Below are 22046 nucleotides of genomic sequence, written 5' to 3' on the forward strand. Positions count from 1 at the left end.
ATAATTTTTCAAAACTCTTTAGATTCTGGAGTAGTTCCTGAGGATTGGAGGGTAGCTAACATAACCCCACTTTTTAAGAAGGGAGGGAGAGAGAAAACGGGGAATTACAGACCAGTTAGTCTAACATCGGTAGTGGGGAAACTGCTAGAGTCAGTTATTAAAGATGCGATAGCAGCACATTTGGAAAGTGGTGAAATAATTGGACAAAGTCAGCATGGATTTACGCAAGGTAAATCATATCTGACGAATCTTATAGAATTTTTCGAGGATGTAACTAGTAGAGTGGATAAGGGAGAACCAGTGGATATGTTATATCTGGACTTTCAGAAGGCTTTCGACAAGGTCCCACGTAAGAGAATAGTATACAAACTTAAAGCACACGGCATTGGGGGTTCAGTATTGATGTGGATAGAGAACTGGCTGGCAGACAGGAAGCAAAGAGTAGGAGTAAACGGGTCCTTTTCAGAATGGCAGGCAGGGACTAGTGGGGTACCGCAAGGCTCAGTGCTGGGACCCCAGCTATTTACAATATATATTAATGATCTGGACGAGGGAATTGAAGGCAACATCTCCAAGTTTGCGGATGACACTAAGCTAGGGGGCAGTGTTAGCTGTGAGGAGGATGCTAGGAGACTGCAAGGTGACTTGGATAGGCTGGGTGAGTGGGCAAATGTTTGGCAGATGCAGTATAATGTGGATAAATGTGAGGTTATCCACTTTGGTGGCAAAAACAGGAAAGCAGACCATTATCTAAATGGTGGCCGATTAGGAAAAGGGGAGATGCAACGAGACCTGGGTGTCATGGTACACCAGTCATTGAAAGTAGGCATGCAGGTGCAGCAGGCAGTGAAGAAAGCGAATGGTATGTTAGCTTTCATAGCAAAAGGATTTGAGTATAGGAGCAGGGAGGTTCTACTGCAGTTGTACAGGGTCTTGGTGAGACCACACCTGGAGTATTGCATACAGTTTTGGTCTCCAAATCTGAGGAAGGACATTATTGCCATAGAAGGAGTGCAGAGAAGGTTCACCAGACTGATTCCTGGGATGTCAGGACTTTCATATGAAGAAAGACTGGATAGACTCGGCTTATACGCGCTAGAATTTAGGAGATTGAGGGGGGATCTTATAGAAACTTACAAAATTCTTAAGGGGTTGGACAGGCTAGATGCAGGAAGATTGTTCCCGATGTTGGGGAAGTCCAGGACAAGGGGTCACAGCTTAAGGATAAGGGGGAAATCCTTTAAGACCGAGATGAGAAGAACATTTTTCACACAGAGAGTGGTGAATCTCTGGAGCTCTCTGCCAAAGAGGGTAGTTGAGGCCAGTTCATTGGCTATATTTAAGAGGGAGTTGGATGTGGCCCTTGTGGCTAGGGGGATCAGGGGGTATGGAGAGAAGGCAGGTACGGGATACTGGGTTGGATGATCAGCCATGATCATATTGAATGGCGGTGCAGGCTCGAAGGGCCGAATGGCCTACTCCTGCACCTATTTTCTATGTTTCTATGTTTATCCGACAGATAACAAATCCAAAGATAGACACAAAAATCTGGAGTAACTCAGCCGGTCAGTCAGCATCGTTGGAGAAAAGGAATGGGTGATGCTTCGGGTAGAAACCCTTGGATTTCAACCTGAAACGTCACCCATGGCTTCTCTCCAGAGATGCTGCCTATCCCGCTGTTACTCCAGATTTTTGTGTCTATCTTCTGTTTAAACCAGCATCTGCAGATCCTTCCTACAGATAGAAAAACCAAACCACCTTCTCATAAAAGAGGGGGGAGATAGAAAAGCTAGTAATGGTTGACTATTTGGCCTGATATCAAGAGCAGGGAAATTGGTAGAATTTATTTAGGAACCTGATAAAGAGGCCCACGGTAGAAACATTAGGTCTGAATCTGCCTGTACAAATCCTTCATCGTTTTTAAGATGTTTGCAACAATACTCTTCCCCAAGTTTACAAAGATGTTGCAAGGTCTCGTGACCCTAACCTAGGGGGAAGGTTAGATGATTATGAATTTGTTCCTTGGAGCACAGGAATCTATGGTGTGATCTTATAGAGGTGTATAAAAGCACGAGGGGAGTAGATAGGGTGAACACAGTGTATTTTATCCAGTGTGGGGGAAACAAAAAACGGAGGACGGTGAGAGGGGCAAGGATTAATAGGATTCTGATTGGCAACTTTATCACTCAAGAGTGGTGGGTATATGGAACGAGCTGCCGGAGGAGGTAGTTGAGGCACGTACAATCACATTGAAGTCACTTGGACAGGAAAGATTTAGAGGGATGTGGGTCAAATGCTGCCAATTGGGACTAGCATAGATGGGGCATGTTGGTCGGCGAGGAGCAGTTGAGCCTATAGGCCTGTTTCCATGCTGCACATCCAACTATTTTGAGAGGCTTTACGATTAAGACTAAATTCCAGCAGACTACATAACAAATGATTTCGAAAATTGTAATAATTCTCATTCCACCGTAGAAACAACATGTAATGGACAATGCTGAGGGATCAAAGTTCTGGTCAGAAGGTCGTACAGCACAGAAAGAGGCCCTACCCCGAGGTTTCCATGTAAGGTGGTGGACTATTGAACAATGGACAGAATCTCTGATGTCCATGTAAAGAGTGATTATTTCAAAAGAAGATGCCATCTATCAAAAATACTATTATACTTTAAAATAATAAAATATTTCTGGTGATGGTAATTTCAAAACAAGTGAAACAGTTCTGGTTGCACCATTGCAGGGAGGATGCAGAGGCTTTGGAATAGAATAGAATAGAATGTATTTTATTGTCATTCAAACAGCTTGGTTTGAACGAAATTGCATTTCCAAGTCTTAACAATTACAAAAAAAACAAGACTCACACTTAACACAAACATCCGTCACAGTGAATCTCCAACATCTCCTCACTGTGATGGAAGGCAAAAGTCTTATCTCTTCCCTTGTTCTTCTACCGCGGTCCAGCAGTCCAACTGTAACACCGAGGCGAACTGGGGCTCCCGATGTTAAACCCCCTGGCGGGCCATGATAAGTCCCGCGGTCGTTAAGCCGCGCCGGGCGATGTTAGGCCCCGCTCCAAGTCATTTCACCCCGCGATTCCGGCGGGAGAAGTTGCCCTTGCGGGAGCTCCGAGGAGCGGTCTCCCACCAGGGACCTGCGAGCTTCCGATGTTACCGTCCACAGGGCATGCGGCCGGTGCCTCCGAAGTTGGGTCGCAGTTGTGCGCCACCACAGCTCCTCCCGCTCCCAAGTCGGCCAGCTCCGCGATGGCAGGTCCCCACCCCTCACATAAATACAGCTACAAAAATAATAAAACTAGAATCAAAACATACATTTAACGAGACAAAAATAAAAAAGAGACGGACTGCAGTGGAGCCGCTGCCGTCAGATGCCGCCACACCAACGGATGAAGAGGTTTACCACATTGGTGCCTGGACTAGGAGGGGAGGGGTAGAGAGACTTGTATTGTTTTCTCAGGAATGGCAGAGGTTGAGGGGAGACCTCATAGAAGTGTATAAAATAATGAGGTGTAGATATGGTAGACTGTCAGGATCTTTTAAACACAAGGCAGAAATGTTAGAGTAGTCCGCGTGGCTTTAAAGTGAGAGCGGCAAGGTTTAAAGCAGATGTGTGGGACAACTTTTTTTGTTGAGAACACAGGATGGTGAGTGGCTGTAACACTGTGCCAGGGGGAGGCAGCTACGATAGTGGCATGTAAGAGGCATGGAATGGAGGGACAGGGAGCAGTGCAGGCAGGTTAAATCAGTCATCATGTTTGGCATAGACAATGTGGGCTGAAGGATCTGTTCTGTGCTGTACTGTGTTCCAACACTAAATAAATACAGTAGGCATTATGTACGACTGATACAAATTATTTTTGGGATTACTATAAATTTATCAAGGCTGATCCGCAGTCAATCATTTGATTCTGCGTTGTTCACTGATGTTCCAAGGAGGCCACAACGGAATATTTGGTGGAATTTATCAATTCAGTACACCATAGTAAAATCACATTTGCCCTTAATGTGAGATCAGGGTTTAAAACCTAACTTTGCACAAGCCACAGAAAGGAAGAAACTTTTAAAAATACATAAGAGGGAAGTGGATGGTTTGATCGTAATTAGGTAGTCTTTTAGCTGATTAAATAGCACACAAGCTATTCACTGTACCTCAGTACACGTGACAATAGTAAACTAGCCCAAACTACAAAAAACAACAAGGTGCAGTTCAATCTGAGGAAGGGTTTCGGCCCAAAACGTTGCCTATTTCCTTCACTCCATAGATGCTGCCACACCCGCTGAGTTTCTCCAGCACTTTTGTCTACCTTAGGGCAATGGTAGCCAGCTCGGAAAGAGCTGATCGAGAAGCAGAACCGATTTTGTGGAGGCCAAGTCATAAGGGATAGTAGAATTAGACCATTCGGCCCATCAAGACTACTCGGGGGTTATGGGGAGAAGGCAGGAGAGGGAAAGATAGATCAGCCGGTTTTGAATGGCAGAGTAGACTTGATGGGCCGAATGGCCTAATTCTTCCCCTATCACATATGAGCACAGATTTTGCTCTGGGAAATGTGGCCATCAATTGCCTATATCAAAGCATAGCATGCTGGAAGAACTCAGCAGGTCAGGAAGCATCTGTGGAAGGAACAGACAGATTACACTTTGTGTCCGGACCTTTCTTCCGGCACTTTGTGTGTTTTCATCACGATTCCAGCATCTGCAGTTCTTGTGCCACCATCAATTGCCTGTATATGCCCCCAATAGAAGACCGCTGTAAATGTGAAGCACTCCATGTCCCAATTAGTTCAACATGTTGGTTTTAAAAACAACACTCAACCTAGAATGGGAAGAGGTACAGACATGTATTTTAAATAGTAACATCTCTACAATATGTTCAATAATTTCAACGTTTCTTATTAAAATAACGCAGTTGAAAGAGAATGTACAAAGGTCTATCATGTCGTGCAAAATTTATTAAATTCAGACTAATGCACAACACAAATTTACAAATGAAAGCTTGTAAAATCTTCAATGAACACATTTACAAAGGTCATTTAAGAATTCTACACAAAATAGGATCTTTACAGCTTGAAAAAAGACAGTTGCGGTACTTCTTAAATCTATTCCAGTATGCTAAAATAAACAGTTAAGTGTTGCAGGTTAAATATATGAAGAAACCTGACTAACTTGTTCTACTGCCCAACAAGTGAACAACTGAATGTTCGCAAAATGTGGCATCGTGGAAATTTTATAAAATCAGTTTCACATTCAAATTTATTTCTTAGAAACAAACATTCAAATTATTAAAGTACTGAAATCACAGTTTGAAAAGATTTTTTTTTTGTTAAACAAGCAAACAAGACTCTGTGCAAACGTGGACTGTGCAAGGATCCTGTTTATCAACGTTTTTATTCAGCCACATAATATGAAACAGATGGTACTGAAGGAAGTTCATTTCTTCTGCTGCATCCGAGCCGCTTTAAACTTTGACACCCGCCTCTGAGGCTCCGGTGAAGTTTGGAGTAAAATTTCTTCTTCAGACACTTTCTTCTCAGGAATAGTTGGTAGGATAGGATGGGCAATAGTTGGATGTGGAATTAACGTGGATGAGATGGGTTCTTTTTCCACGACCATGCCAGAAAATGCCTAACAAAAATAACATTGATTGGCCCGTCAGCACTTTGGAAAACAGTTTTAATCAAATTTAATAGGAATCATAAAAAGTTAAACTGGTATTTATGTTCTGAAACGTTCATTTAGGTTTATAATTGTCACGTGTACCGAGGTACAGTGAAAATAGCTTTGTTTTGCATGCTATCTAATCAAATCAGCTAATACTATACATAAATATGATCTAGTCAAACTCAACTACAATAGGTAGAGCAAAGGGGAAGATACAGAGTGCAGGATATAGTTCTCAACGTTGTAGATCATCAGTTCCAGACAACATCTGATTTCTGCAATGGAGTAGAGGTGAATGAGGCAGTACCTGCGTTTATGGAAGGATCATCCAGAAGACTGATAACAGAGGGGAAGAAGCTCTTCCTGAATTTAGTGTGTGCATTTTAAAGCTTCTGTACCTTTTACCCACCAGGAGCTGGGAGAAGGAATGATCCGAGTGGGACAAGACTTTGATTACGATGGCTGTTGTCCCGAGGCAGCGTGAAGGGTAGATGGAGTCAATGATGGAGAGTGTGGTCTGTGTGATGGACTGGGCTACATCTACAATGGTGGGGAGTGTGGTCTGTGTGATGGACTGGGCTACATCTACAATGGTGGAGAGTGCGGTGTGTGTGTGTGTGGGTGTGGGCGCGTGCGTGTGTGTGTGCGCACGCGCGGTGTGCCGTTGCAAACGATCAGCTCCTGCAAACATGCACCCGAGAAAACAGAATGAAAAGTAAGCGCTCCTCTCTCTCTGTCTGTCTGTCTCTTACCTCAAATGTACTTGGCCAAGGGAGAGGTTTGCTAGAACTGATTTCATCCTCTTCCAAGATGCTGCATTCACTGGCATCACTATGTATTGTTTCTTCGTAGCTTAGAGAGCGCAGGGTACATCGTCGGTCTTCAAATTCTGTCGTGCTGCTCTCACTGGTGTCACTACATATACTGTTCTCCCGACTCCGCGACTTCAGAATGGATTTACGTGGTATATATTCTCCATTTACAACATCAACAAATAGTCTGCAAGGAACGTGGCAAATAAACTTGTAATACCGCCGCCCAACAGGTTAGGTTGGGGGGGGGGGGGGGGGGGGGGAAAGAGAAGGGACCACAATGGGATAATACCAGCGGTATGGTAAACAAATGGGGAAACTAGGGCAGCATGGTGGCGCAGCGGTAGAGTAGCTAGCTGCCTTATAGTGCTTGCAGCACCAGAGACCCACCCGGGTTCCATCCCGACTATGGGCGTTTGTCTGTGTGGAGTTTGTACGTTCTCCCCGTGACCTGCATGGGTTTTCCCTGAGATCTTCGGTTTCCTCCCACACTCCAAAGACGTACAGGTGTGTAAATTAACTGGCTTGGTAAATGTTAAAACAAAAATTGTCCCCAGTGTGTGTAGGATAGTGTGAATGTGCGGGGATCGCTGGTCGGTGCGGACCCGGTGGGCCAAAGGACCTGTTTCCACACTAACTAAACTCCAATGTTAAAATTCAGCAAATTTAAAATACCTGTAAATATCTGCAGGCGTTTTAATATTTGGCAGCTCACTAGAGCAGTTTCCATTGCCAGTGCTATTTTTCCTTTTCCTCTTGGCCTCTTCCTTCTTCTCACTGAATTTTAAAGTTGTGTTTTTTCCAGTGTTTATTCTTACCTGGAAATGTACAATTTCAAAAGCAAAACGCTGAGTAAGAATTCAAAACATAACAGAATCTTTCCATTTCTATTTAATTTCCTGAACAGTAAATCTGTAAATTGCGATAGTAAACATTTGATAATGGGCCTGTCCCACTTTCCCGAGTTATTCACGAATTCTCCTGAGTTTTCAAACTCGCAGAATGTTCGTAACGAGTCCGTAGGAGGCTGTAGGAGCCCGTGGATATATCTTAGCGGCTCGTTATGCCAGCCGTAGGTACTTGGGGCTATTTTTTTTAACTCATGGACATTTTTCATCATGCTGAAAAAACGTCCTGACTTACCTGATGCCCCGAGTACCTACGGCTTCCTACGGACTTGTTACAAAGCAGTACAGGCCCTTAAGAGTGATAAGAATCCTCAAGGTATGACAACACCTGAAACGTGATTAAGAAAGAACTGCAGAGGCTGGAGAAATCGAAGGTAGACAAAAATGCTGGAGAAACTCAGCGGGTGAGGCAGCATCTATGGAGCGAAGGAATAGGTGACGTTTCGCGTCACCCATCCCTTCGCTCCATAGATGCTGCCTCACCCGCTGAGTTTCTCCAGCATTTTTGTCTATATCTGAAACGTGTGCTCAGCATTGTTATTTTCAAAGCTTCTGGTATTTCTTTTCTGGTCTACCAGCTACAGGCACATAACAGTAACTCAACAGGAAAACAAAAGCATGGAAGATATAGACTGTTAATTTAGTAGTAAAACAAAACAAATTTAATTTAATTGAGGTAACAGCAGAAACATTACTGGGTTAAAATCTTGTTTGCAAAAATGTTTTGTGATGCAAACTTTTGCTTCCGGAGGAATAGTGTCACAAAAGCAACTAACAACTAATTTCATGATGAAAAGAGTTAAACACAAAGTAAAACACTGAGAATACATGAGAATTCCACACAGACAGCACCCGAGGTCAGGATTGAACCTGGGTCTCTGATGCTGGGAGGTGGCATGCTCCACCAGCTGTACCACCGTGTTATGTCTCGGCTGCCTGGGCTGACGGTGCCAAATTACTCTCTCCGCACCAACACACTGTGTTTAGGTCGCCTGCTCTGTCCGTAAAGGAGGAAGAGCTCAGTGGAAGAGGAAGAGTCAATGGCACAAATAGGGAACGTGTGGAGGGAGCAACCTGGGGGGGAATAGTGGGTGTGATGGACTAACTGCAGGGGTCTGGGGGTCGGTCAGCACTCTGCTGGCCGCAAGTCTGATGGGACCTGCTCCTGATGTGAGACTGGGTCAACCTGCTCCTGGTGTTAGACTGGGTCAACTATAGGACGTGTTCCAGAGTGGGTCATTATGGGACTGTTTCTGGTGTTAGACTGGGTCAATAATTTTTGATAACGAATAATGAAGAATATTCGTCATAATAACGAAGAAAGCAAAGCAGCATATTTTCTCTTGTCCCCCCCCCCCCCCCCCCCCCAGTGCAGAGTGTTTCTCCGTACACAATCCAGTCCTCCAATGGATTGCTGGTAGTTGATGTACGATGACCAGTGGAACAGCTTCATTGAAGACAGCAAGAAATTGCAAAGAATTGTGGGCAAAGCACAGACCATCACACAAACAAACCAACCTCCATTGACTCCATCTACACTTCACGCTGCCTCGGCAAGGTCAGCAGCATAATCCAAGGACCAGCCTCTGCTCTCATCTCCCATCAGGGAAGAGAGATCTACAGAGGTTTGAAAACAAATACCTCCAGATTCATGAACAGTTCCTTTCCAGCTGCTATCAGGCAACTCATCAGCCAGAGTGCTGTCCTTTGAACTATCTGGAATTGGACTTTATCAGGCTTCAATGTTATATCTCGCACTAAATGTTGTACCCTCTATCTTTTCTTTGACTAGAGGGCATATAAACAAGTTTTTCACTGTACCTCAATGCACATGACCATAATAAACCAAGTCTCAGATCAAGTGTTATTAGCAGCAAATAAATGACTTATAAAGGTACAAAAGTACTTTGCAGTTTCAGCAAACTTTTCTTCCCCCAAGAAAACATTCCTACTAATGCTCACAAACAAGATGATGTGAAGAAGGTTAAAATCTATATCCCACAGTTCATAATTGAAGCACAATTTAAGTTTGTGCCTTATGACTGCAGGCGTAGAACTGATTAATATTCGAGTCTAAATATTTGTAGCTACCCTTTTTGGTTCCACGGTGTGCATGAAGTGAATAGTGGGGACACTGTCGTCTTCCTCCTCGTACTCCGCTTTGAGTCTCTGGCCGTATTCCACGTTGTTGGTGTGGGGGGCAGTCACGTGCAGCTCTACACCGTGCTCATCAGCGCCTCCCTCACGTACCGCTGGCAGGCGCATCCAGTCCGGCCTCTCGTCCGAGTTCGCCTTGACGCTTTTGTCCTTCTCTTCTTCAGAGGAGCTGCTCTCTTCACTGTTTCCATTCAACGCGTGTGCCAACCTGAATTAAAAATCATGGATTACTACAACAGCGGCAACCGATTTGTTCTGCGGTCACGGAGACATCAGGGACTGCAGACGCTGGTTTACAAAATAGAAGACACAAAGTGCTGGAGCAACTCAGTGGGTCAAGCAGCATCTCAAGAGAATACATTTCAAGTCAGGATCCTTCTTCAAGCTGATAGGAGTGGTGGGGGAGGGGAGGGGGAGAGGTGGTGGTGGGACAAAGGCTAGAGAGTGATAGGTGGATATAGGTGAGGGGCGGTTTGATTGGCAAATGGTTGCACAAATACCAGAGATGAATCTTACTTTTTTTTTGTCTTTTCATTTCCAGCCTTTGTCCGCCCATCTGCCAATCATAAGTCCCCTCCCTGTACCCACCTATCACTTGACCCATGTCTGAAGGGGCCTGATCCTAAACCCCATCTTATCCATGTTCTCCAGGGATGCTGCCTAACCCACCGAGCTATTGCAGTATTTCTTGCCTAATCCACATCCTATTCCTCACATTCCTAAACAATCTTCACGATCTAACTATTCAAGGTATCAAGCTCAAGGGGCTCACCAATTACTCAATAATACATGGAATTATATTTTGACCGTGGCCTATGAAATTTACTCTTAACAATTACACGCCTTTTACAAGACGGACTTTGCTTTAATAAAAACAATATGTAAATATGACAAAAAAAAAATCAATGACTGGTCCTATAACATGGTGAAATGTTGTCTAATTCTTGGAGGGAACAAGAAAATGTACTTTTGAATGGTTAGGAACCAGGGCAACTGAGCGTAACAGAAACTTGATGAAAGATACATTACATTAAAATAGGCCACAAATAGTAAACAATGCAAACTGATCATCTGTGCAATTTGAATGCCAGTATTTCACGTTAAATATCTTCAATAGCTCTGACATTCTGATGATAAAGTAAGAGTCAATTAAATGCCTGTCTATTTTGACCATCAATCATATATCATATTAAGACTGAAGCTTGACCTCACTATCTCCATCGCAGGTGATAGACTTCTGACCGACATCCACTATAAACCCACTGACTCCCATGGCTATCTGGACTACACTGCTTCCCACCCTGCTTCCTGTAAGGACTCCATTCCCCACTCCCAATTCCTCCGCCTACGCCGCATCTGCTCCCAGGATGAGGCGTTCCACACCAGGGCATCAGAAATGTCCTCATTCTTCAGGGAACTGGGGTTCCCCTCCTTCACCATAGATGAGGCTCGCACCAGGGTCTCCTCAATACCCCGCAACACTGCTCTCTCCCCATCCCCCCACTCGGAACAAGGGCCGAGTCCCCCTTGTCCTCACCTTCCACCCCACTAGTCGTCACATACAACATATAGTCCCCCGTCATTTCGCCACCTCCAACATGACCCCACCACTCGCCACATTTTCCCATCTCCCCCCCGTCTGCTTTCCGCAAAAACCGCTCCCTCCGTAACTCCCTAGTCAATTCTTCCCTTCCCACCCGTACCACCACCTCCCCGGACACTTTCCTTTGCAACAGCAAGAGATGCTACACGTGTCGCTTTACCTCCCCCCTCGACTCCATTCAAGGACCCAAGCAGTCGTTCCAGGTGCGGCAGATGTTCACCTGCACCTCCTCCAACCTCATCTATTGCATCCGCTGCTCTAGATGTCAGATGATCTACATCGGTGAGACAAAGCGTAGGCTTGGCGATCGTTTCGCCGAACTCCTCCGCTCGGTCCACATTAACCAACCTGATCTTCCTGTGGCTCAGCACTTCAACTCCCCCTCCCATTCAGAATCTGACCTTTCTGTCCTGGGCCTCCTCCATGGCCAGAGTGAGCACCACCGTAAATTGGAGGAGCAGCACCTCATATTCTGCTTGGGCAGTCTGCATCCCGGTGGTCTGAACATTGACTTCTCCAATTTCCGGTAGCCCTTGCTGTCTCCTCCCCTTCTCAGCTCTCCCTTAGCCCTCTGGCTCCTCCTCTTCCTTTCTTATTCCCGTCACCCCCACCCTGCATCAGTCTGAAGAAGGGTTTTGGCCCAAAAATTCTTCTATTCCTTCGCTCCATAGATGCTGCCGCACCCGCTGAGTTTCTCCAGCATTTTTGTCTACCTCAGTTTAAAGCTTAAGGCAAATGATTCGGTCCATATCTCTCTAAACCTTTATTATCCGCGTGCTTATCCAAATGTCTTTTAAATGTTATAGTACCTGCCTCAACTACCTCTTCTGGCAGCTCGTTCCATACACCCACCACACTCTGAGTGCACAAGTTGCCCCTCAGATTCCTATTCAATCTTGCCCATCTCATGATGAACTTATGTCCTCTGGTTCTAGATTCCCCTACCCTGGGTATGAGACATTATGTGCATTCACCCTATCTATTCCCCTCATGATTTTACTGAAGTAAATTGATACGAGTTAAGTTTGAAAATAAAAAAACTCAAAATATTCTATGATGAAATATTGCTTCTTCACAGAGAACCTTTTGCGGGCTGCATGATATAAATATCCTTCCATCAACAGCAAATCGCTATTCCGATGAACATTACGAGAAGATTAAGCAAGACTGAAATTAAATGCTTCTTTCAGTATCTTCTCCCCCATTATCGTCAGGTATTCTTTGATAATGAACACTAGCATACAAATGTGTAAAACACAAAGTGCTGTAGGAACACAGCAGGTCAGGCAGCACCGTCTAGCTTGCAAATCAAGCAGATCAAATAGTTGTGCTGAAAGAGTAGGATGTGGCGTCAGCTGAAAGTCAGACCACTTGTGGTCGAACCCTCGTCAGTGATTACGAGGGCTGTCACGTGATGTCATGGGGTTAAGGGGAGTATCCTGCCACATAAGCAGATCTCACCTTGAGATCACCCCAGTCAACAGGTAGATGAGCTCGAGACAACACCCTCGCTCAGCTGCAGCAGCAATGATATTATGTTAGAGGATCAAACGTGGAGGTATTTCGAACCTATTATCTCACTGAATAAAGCAACTCATTATTCACCACGTTTGGTGCCGCAACAAGGAAATGTTTAATAACACAAATATTAATTGTAATAAGACCTCACTTGGTTAACAAATGAAATGGATTAAAATGCTTAAACATATTTTATGACGACTTCAATAACAATGACGTTCCAGTCGTGGCTATTTAAGCTATGAACGGATTACCTATCGATTTCATCCTGCACCTCTTCCTGTTTCTCCAGCTCATCCAGCCTGCCCCACAATTCCTTCTGGGATAACAGTTCAGACTTGCAGTCTCCGCCACCATCACCAACCTCCAAATCAGCCACAAAAATCTCTTTGGGCTTGCAGTTTTCCTTTGGCGTGTGTGCTCTCCTGTGTTTCCCTGCCACACCGGCATGTTTTAAACAACCTGATCAAAATTAGAATTTTCAAATGTCAGGCATCTACTTTGAAATAATGTAACTGCACCATTACTAGCAGAAGAGACTAATTAGGCAGCATAAGTGCTGCAATGATTTAAGGCTTTGACATTTTTCAGTTATCATCGTACAAGGACAACACTAACACACACGAAAAGAAAGTGGCCAATTTCACGTTCATTTCTAAGTTTAAAGGTTTTAGGTCATTTGGCAATAATTAATTTATGAATAAGGATAATATATTGCCAGGCAAAAGTATTTCAGAAATTATTCAAAGCTATTTAAAAAAATATATTATAAATATGTTCTATATTCTAATGTGCAAAAACTTCTCTGTCATTTAAAAAAGTTAAAAGTCTAACTTTTAATCAGGTATTTGTGATAAAACCTTAACTCCCTTGTCTCAAATACTTCCATTAATCAATTTCAATGGGGAATTTGCAAAGTGGGAATTTGTTAATGCCATCACTGAAATTTTCATGTCTTTTATCACAATGGCTTTAGTGCAGACTATTCCTGTCTGCAGCTACGAAGGAAGTGTCTGAAAAGGTTAGCAACTCACAGATTATGTTACACGTGTACACTATTGAAGATTGCTTTCCAATTGTAATTTTACTTTGTGACTTTGAGTTGCAGAGTAAGATTCTGAGTGCATTTCTTCTCATTTGCAGCAATTCTACAGCGGTTAACCTTTTTGTTGAGTCGGGTGGGGCAAAGTACAGAAGAGGAAACAACATTTAGACTTGTAACATTACTGGTTCAGCCTTTGCACATGGCTATGATTGCTATCAATGTGTGCAAGTTAATTTGGTTGAAAAATAAACACAAGATCCTTATCCCTCCCCACAAGAATGTTTTATACTCCCGAGTCCCAGTTATAAACTTCAAATTAAAATTCTTACAGGAAATAAACAGTAGAAACAAAATGTTAAATACCGTCAGAAATTAAATCTTTAGTTTCTACATCTTCATTCTCAATTTCTTCGTGTATTTCTATGATATCTTCCTTTTCCTAATCAAAGAAGATTATGCAATAAAAATTCAGTTGTATTTATATGACTCGTTTTATCTGAAAATATTGAAATATTAATTTGCAAAAGCAGAAATACATTTGTTTTTCGCCTGTCTCCATCCATGGTTGCTAATCAGTCATCTTTCAATGGACAATAGACAATTGACAATGTACAGGAGTAGGCCATTCGGCCTTTCGAGCCAGCATCACCATTCACTGTGATCATGGCTGATCATCCACAATCAGTACCCCGTTCCTGCCTTCTCCCTATATCCCTGGACTCCACTATCTTTAAGAGCCCTATCTAACTCTCTCTTGAAAGCATCCAGAGAATCAGCCTCCACCGCCCTCTGAGGCAGACAATTCCACAGATTCACAACTCTCTGGGTGAAAATGTTTTTCCTCATCTCCGTTCTAAATGGCCTACCCATTCTTAAACTGTGGCCCCTGGTTCTGGGCTCTTCTAACATTGGGAACATGTTTCCTGCCTCTAGTGTGTCCAATCCCTTAATAATCTTATATGTTTCAATAAGATCCCATCCTTCTAAATTCCAGTGTATACAAGTCCAGTCGCCCCATCCTTTCAACATATGACAGTCCCACCATCCCAGGAATTAACCTCGTGAATCAATAGCAAGAATGTCCTTCCTCAAATTTGGAGATCAAACCTGCACGCATTACTCCGGGTGTGGTCTCACCAGGGCCCTGTACAACTGCAGAAGGACCTCTTTGCTCCTATACTCAACTCCTCTTGTTATGAAGGCCAACATGCCATTAGCTTTCTTCACTGCCTGCTGTACCTGCATGCTTACTCTCAGTGACTAATGTCCAAGGACACCCAGATCTCATTGTACTTCCTCTTTTCCTAACTTGACACCATTCAGATAATAATCTGCCTTCCTGTTTTTGCCACCAAAGTGGATAACCTCACATTTATCCACATTAAACTGCATTTGCCATGCATCTGCCCACTCACCCAACCTGTACAAGTCACCCAGCGTCCTCATAGCATCCTCCTCACAGTTCACACTGCCACCCAGCTTTGGGTCATCTGCAAATTTGCTAATGTTACTTTTAATCCCTTCATGTAAATCATTGATGTATATTGTAAATAGCTGTGGTCCCAGCACCGAGCCTTGTGGTACCCCACTAGTCGCTGTCTGCCATTCTGAAAGTAACTCGTTAATCCCTACTCTTTGTTTCCTGTCTGCCAACCAATTTTCTATCCATGTCAGTACCCTACCTCCAATACCATGTGCTCTAATTTTGCCCACTAATCTCCTACGTATGTGGGACTTTATCAAATGCTTTCTGAAAGTCCAGGAACACTACATCCACTTGATCTCCCTTGTCCGTCCGAGTTACATCCTCAAAAAATTGCAGAAGATTAGTCAAGCATGATATCCCCTTCGTGAATCCATGCTGACTCGGACTAATCCTGCTACTGCTATTCAAATGTGCTGCTATTTCATCTTTTATAATTGACTCCAGCATCTTCCCCACCACCATGTCAGGCTAACTGGTCTATAATTCTGTTTTCTTTCTCCCTCCTTTCTTAAAAAGTGGGATAACATTACCTGCCCTCCAATCCACAGGAACTGATCTTGAATCTATATAACATTCTAGAGCCACTTCCTTAAGTACCCTGTGATACAGACCATCAGGCCCTGGAGATTTATCAGCCTTCAGTCCCATCAGTCTACTAAACACAATTTCCTGCCTAAAGCGGAATTTTCCTTCAGTTCCTACGTCACCCTGGGTCCTCTGGCCACTAGTACATCTGGGAGATTGTTTGTGTCTTTCTTAGTGAAGACAGATCCAAAGTACCTGTTCAACTCGTCTGACATTTCTTTGTTCCCCATAATAATTTCACCTGTTTCTGTCTTCAAAGGACTCACATTTGTCTTAACTAATTTTTTCCTCTTTACATACCTAAAGAAGCTTTTACTAGTCTCTTTTATATTCTTGTCTAGCATGTTGAAATCTCCCATAACCACCGTAGCATTACCTTTACTACATGCCAATTTTAACTCTTGATTCAGCTTGCACCCTGTATCCAGGCTATTGCTTGGGGGTCTGTAGATCTCCCATTAGGGTCCTTTTACCCTTACAATTCCTCAGTTCTATCCATACTGACTCTACACCTCCTGGTTCTATGTCACCCCTCTTAAGGGACTAAATTTCATTCCTTACCAACAGAGTTTCAGCAATAGCAACGCTTTTTGAGAACAGGTGCGTATTCTGTGACATTAAATAATGTGGCTCAGTGATCAGATTAGTGAGAGAACCTTTAATACTGAGCTGAGGGAAATGTTAAATGTTAATTGTGGATGATCAGCCATGGATGCACGGTAATTCATTTCACTGTACCTTCATTGGTGCATGTGACAAAGAAATTTGAACCTTGATCACAGTGAATGGCGGTGCTGGCTCGAAGGGCCGAATGGCCTACTCCTGCGCCTATTGTCTATTGTGTAATATACTCAGTGGCTGAGAACCGAACTAAAGCCAAAGACAACATGAGATAACAAAATTAAAGCTTTTGACAACCTCAGAACATGAAAGCTCCAGATATAATTTCTGTAATTTGTCCCATTATCTTCAAAGGAGATAAATAATGCCATCTTAACTGTTCTACAGCTTGTCAAATATTCACGTTTTTTTTCAGGTTTATTTTTCACATTTCAGGTTTATTTTTTTAAATTATGGAATCAAAACAGGTACTGGATGTTTCGACAGAGTTGTATTTTATAAATTTTACAATTTCTCTCATAGTTGGAGGATGGGATAAAACAAAGAATCTGGAGCTGTGCACCATTTAATTTCACTTTTAGTTCTAGCCAGCTCAGGCCTTGTCTTCAGATCTGTAAGCCAGACTTCTTAGTTCTTAGTTCTTAAATTACCTACAAATATTGTTTTTTTTAATCCAGACAATACTAGTATTCCGTAAACTGATAGCTTCAGGACATAATAATGATTAGGAGTTGAGATCTCTTCAACATAATCTGCACCATGCAAGGCAGTGATGCAAGGAACAGCAGATGCTGGAATCTGGCACAAAACACCACAAACATTACTATAGACTTTAGAGATACAGTGTGGAAACAGGCCATTCAGCCCACCGAGTCCGTTATGAGCAGTGTAGCACTATCCTCACATCAGGGACAATTTACAATAGCCAATTACCTCCAAACCGGCACATCTTTGGAATGTAGGAGGAAACCAGAGAACACAGAGAAAACCCACGCAATCACAGGGAGAACGCACAAAAGTCCAGTTCTTTCTTTGCACTAATGTTAGGTTTCCTTTTTAATTTATTGACCACAAACTACTTGTTCGTTCATCAAGCCTCATCATTTAGCCTGGTCACATTTAGCAATGCTGCTTCACCTTCTCTACACTATTAGAAGTCATTTACTTCCACGTTTCAGAGACAGCCATTGAACACCATGTTTACATACAACATAGGCATGTTGTGCTCTCCTAAAGTGAAGGAAATATTCATGTGAATAAGTATAACAACATTTCTTGTTAAATAAGCCAAAGAAAAAACGCAGAAATATCACTTACATTAACCCGTTTCTCCCAATCAGTGAAGCGAATCCTAGATTCAAAGTTGTTCATAACTTTGTGAAGATCGTCCAGTGCTTCTTGGACATCTGAAAAAGCAGACAATTAAACTGTAAACATTACAAACTTGAAGAAAAGCAGCTATTTATTGAAACTAAAAAAAGTAGCTGAAGTAGCTCAACGGGTCAGGCAGCATTTCTGGAGAACAAGCGTGTAGGAAGAAACTGCAGGTGCTGGTTTAAACCGAAGATAGACACAAAAAGCTGGAGTAACTCAGTGGGGTCAGGCAGCATCTCTGGAGAGAAGGAATGGGTCTGAGGAAGGACCTCGACCCAAAACGTCACCTGTTCTTTCTCTCCAGAGATAGAAACATAGAAACATAGAAAATATGTGCAGGAGTAGGCCATTCGGCCCTTCGAGCCTGCACCGCCATTCAATATGATCATGGCTGATCATCCAACCCAGTATCCTGTACCTGCCTTCTCTCCATACCCCCTGATCCCTTTAGCCACGGGCCACATCAATATAGCCAAACTCACGGGCCTCAACTACCTTCTGTGGCAGAGAATTCCACAGATTCACCACTCTCTGTGTGAAAAATGTTTTTCTCATCTCGGTCCTAAAAGATTTCCCCCTTATCCTTAAACTGTGACCCCTTGTTCTGGACTTCCCCAACATCGGGAACAATCTTCCTGCATCTAGCCTGTCCAACCCCTTAAGAATTTTGTACGTTTCTATAAGATCCCCCCTCAATCTTCTAAATTCTAGCGAGTACAAGCCGAGTCTATCCAGTCTTTCTTCATATGAAAGTCCTGACATCCCAGGAATCAGTCTGGTGAACCTTCTCTGTACTCCCTCTATGGTAGAATGTCTTTCCTCAGATTAGGAGACCAAAACTGTACGCAATACTCCAGGTGTGGTTTCACCAAGACCCTGTACAACTGCAGTAGAACCTCCCTGCTCCTATACTCAAATCCTTTTGCTATGAATGCTAACATACCATTCGCTTTCTTCACTGCCTGCTGCACCTGCATGCCTACTTTCAATGACTGGTGTACCATGACACCCAGGTCTCGTTGCATCTCCCCTTTTCCTAATCGGCCACCATTCAGATAATAGTCTACTTTCCTGTTTTTGCCACCAAAGTGGATAACCTCACATTTATCCACATTATACTGCATCTGCCATGCATTTGCCCACTCACCCAGCCTATCCAAGTCACCTTGCAGCCTCCTAGCATCCTCCTCACAGCTAACACTGCCCCCCAGCTTCGTGTCATCCGCAAACTTGGAGATGTTGCATTCAATTCCCTTGTCCAAATCATTAATATATATTGTAAATAGCTGGGGTCCCAGCACTGAGCCTTGCGGTACCCCACTAGTCACTGCCTGCCATTCTGAAAAGGACCCGTTTACTCCTACTCTTTGCTTCCTGTCTGCCAGCCAGTTCTCTATCCACATCAATACTGAACCCCCAATACAAGGGGGTTTCCAGAACAAGGGGTCACAGTTTAAGGATAAGGGGGAAATCTTTTAGGAACGAGATGAGGAAAACTTTTTTCACACAGAGAGTGGTGAATCTCTGGAATTCTCTGCCGCAGAAGGTAGTTGAGGCCAGTTCATTGGCTATATTTAAGAGGGAGTTAGATGTGGCCCTTGTGGCTAAAGGGATCAGGGGGTATGGCGAGAAGGCAGGTACAGGATACTGAGTTGGATGATCAGCCATGATCATATTGAATGGCGGTGCAGGCTCGAAGGGCCGAATGGCCTACTTCTGCACCTATTTTCTATGTTTCTAATACCGTGTGCTTTAAGTTTGTATACTAATCTCTTATGTGGGACATTGTCGAATGCCTTCTGAAAGTCCAGATATAACATATCCACTGGTTCTCCCTTATCCACTCTGCTAGTTACATCCTCGAAAAATTCTATAAGATTCGTCAGACATGATTTACCTTTCATAAATCCATGCTGACTTTGTCCAATGATTTCACCACTTTCCAAATGTGCTGCTATACCATCTTTAATAACTGACTCTAGCAGTTTCCCCACTACCGATGTTAGACTAACTGGTCTGTAATTCCCCGTTTTCTCTCTCCCTCCCTTTTTAAAAAGCGGTCGAGGAAGAACCGGAGGGCTTTGAGACCATCCTGGTGGGGGATGGAGGTGTAGAGTGACTGGACGTCCATGGTGAAGATGAGGGGGTGAGGGCCTAGAGAATGGAATGCGTGGAGACGACGGAGAATGTCTGAGGTGTCTTGAACATAGGTAGGGAGGGATTTAACCAAGAGGGATAGGATGGAGTCAAGATATGTGGAAATGAGTTAGGCACAAACAGGCAGAGACAATGGGTCTACCGGGACAGTCAGGTTTGTGGATTTTGGGGAGAAGGTAAAATCGGGCCGTGCGGGGCTGGGGAACGATGTGGTTGGAGGCTCAGTCGGGCAGGGCGTGGGAGTTGATGAAGTCGGTGATGGTGCTAGAGATGGTGGCCTGGTGCTCATCAGTGGGGTCATGGTCCAGGGGTAAGTAGGAGGAGATGTCCGAGAGTTGGCACGTGGCCTCAGCTTTGTAGAGATCGACGCACCAGACTACCACGGCACCTCCCTGTCGGCTGGTTTGATAACCCAATCAGGTCAGGGGGTGGGGGGATGAGAGGGCTGTGGTGTGAGTGGGGAAGAGCATGGGTCACATAGTTAGAGGGGGATGGGGAAGACTCAGTGGAACTGCCACTGAGGTTAACAAGGCTGGGCAGACTGGCGCTAGGACCCAGTGGAGTCAAACCCGGGAGAGTGGGAGTTAGCAGCGTGGAGGCTTCAGGCCCAGTGCAGAGTCCAGTTTGCAGGTAAGGCGATGGCTGTGGGCTGCTGGAGGGAGGTGGAGTGGTGAGGGTCGGCGGACCCGATGGTGGGAGTGCAGTGGCGAGTGTCGGTGGACCCGATGGTAGGAGCCCGTGGGTGGTGGAGTCGGGGTACGCGGGCGATGCGTGGTAGGTCCCGGTGGGCGGATGGTCGGTGGGGCGGTGGGCCAGCCCTGTAAGGCGACAAGATGAGTCGGGTGCGGTGCGGCGGCCATGTTCGGGGAGCCCCGCTCCGGCGCTGCTGTTAGATGGGCCGGGTGCGGTGGCGATATTAGGCGGGCCCAGTGCGACGGCGATGTTCAGTGGGCCTTTCCCCTGCCTACAATCTCTCCGGTTGAATAGGCTGGTCTCTATTCCATGGAGCATAGGAGAATGAGGGGAGATCTTATAGAGGTGTATAAAATCATGAGAGGAATAGATCGGGTAGATGCACAGAGTCTTTTACCCAGAGTAGGGGAATAGAGAACCAGAGGACATGGGTTCAAGGTGAAGGGGAAAACATTTAATAGGAATCCGAGGAGTAACTTTTTCACACAGAATGTGGTGGGTGTATGGAACAAGCTGCCAGAGGAGGTAGTTGAGGCTGGGACTATCCCATCGTTTAAGAAATAGTTGGACAGATACATGGATAGGACAGGTTTGGAGGGTTATGGACCAAGCGCAAGCAAGTGAAACTAGGGCAGCTGGAACATTGTTGGCTGGTGTGGGCGAGTTGGGCCAAAGGGCCTGTTCCACACTGCCTTACACTATGACTGGTGTGATAGGCAAACACGACATATAATACATACATATTAGGCACAAAATGGAACAGCTAAGGACCTTGCTGCCTGACCTGCCGAGTTACTCTAGCTAGACACAAAAAGCTGCAGTAACTCAGCAGGCCAGGCAGCATCTCTGGAGAGAAGGAATGGGTGACGTTTCGATTCGAGTCCCTTCTTCAGACTGGTCAGAGAAAAGGTAAATGAGAGATATAGACAATGATGTAGAGAGATAAAGAACTGTGTTTTGCTCAAGATGCTGGCATCTGTGGTTCCTTGTGTCACTGCTAAATAACTCTGTAGTGAGTAGAACTGCGGTCTAACAGCTCCAGAGACCAGAGTTCAATCCTGACCTCAGGTGCTCCTCTGTGGAGTTTTGTACTCTCTCCTTCTGATCCTGTGTTTTTCCTCCAGGTGCTTTAGTTTCCTCTCACATCTCAAAGAAATGAGGCCGATAGGTTAACTGACCACTGTAAATCACCTCTAGTAGGTAGATTGGTGATAGAATCCACAGAGAGTTGATAGAAATGTGGGGAGAATTAAAACAATGGATAAATGTAGGATTAGTGTAAATGGGTGCTTGCTTGATGGTCAGAAAGATGTATTTCCATGCAGTATGTCTCTAGCTCTATTTGTTTACAGTGTAACAGATATAATAAAGGTAATGTTGAAAAAGGATTTCATAAATCTATATCTAATG

General features: G+C 44.2%; 1 protein-coding gene across 1 annotated transcript in view; it reads right to left on the reverse strand.

Moving 5' to 3' along the window:
- Window positions 1-4948: 4948 nt before the first annotated feature.
- uri1 (URI1 prefoldin like chaperone) overlaps window positions 4949-22046 on the reverse strand; it is a 37406-nt gene continuing 20308 nt past the window's right edge. The window contains exons 5-11 of the mRNA XM_033036457.1: window positions 17730-17818; window positions 14084-14159; window positions 12930-13137; window positions 9489-9762; window positions 7165-7307; window positions 6430-6676; window positions 4949-5641 (exon numbers count right to left, since the gene is read on the reverse strand). Coding sequence (XP_032892348.1) covers window positions 5447-5641; window positions 6430-6676; window positions 7165-7307; window positions 9489-9762; window positions 12930-13137; window positions 14084-14159; window positions 17730-17818 — 1232 coding nt within the window. The 3' untranslated portion in view covers window positions 4949-5446. The remainder of the gene's footprint in view (window positions 5642-6429; window positions 6677-7164; window positions 7308-9488; window positions 9763-12929; window positions 13138-14083; window positions 14160-17729; window positions 17819-22046) is intronic.

This window comes from Amblyraja radiata, chromosome 17 (assembly GCF_010909765.2).
Source record: "Amblyraja radiata isolate CabotCenter1 chromosome 17, sAmbRad1.1.pri, whole genome shotgun sequence".
In the NCBI taxonomy this organism is placed as follows: Eukaryota; Metazoa; Chordata; class Chondrichthyes; order Rajiformes; family Rajidae; genus Amblyraja; species Amblyraja radiata.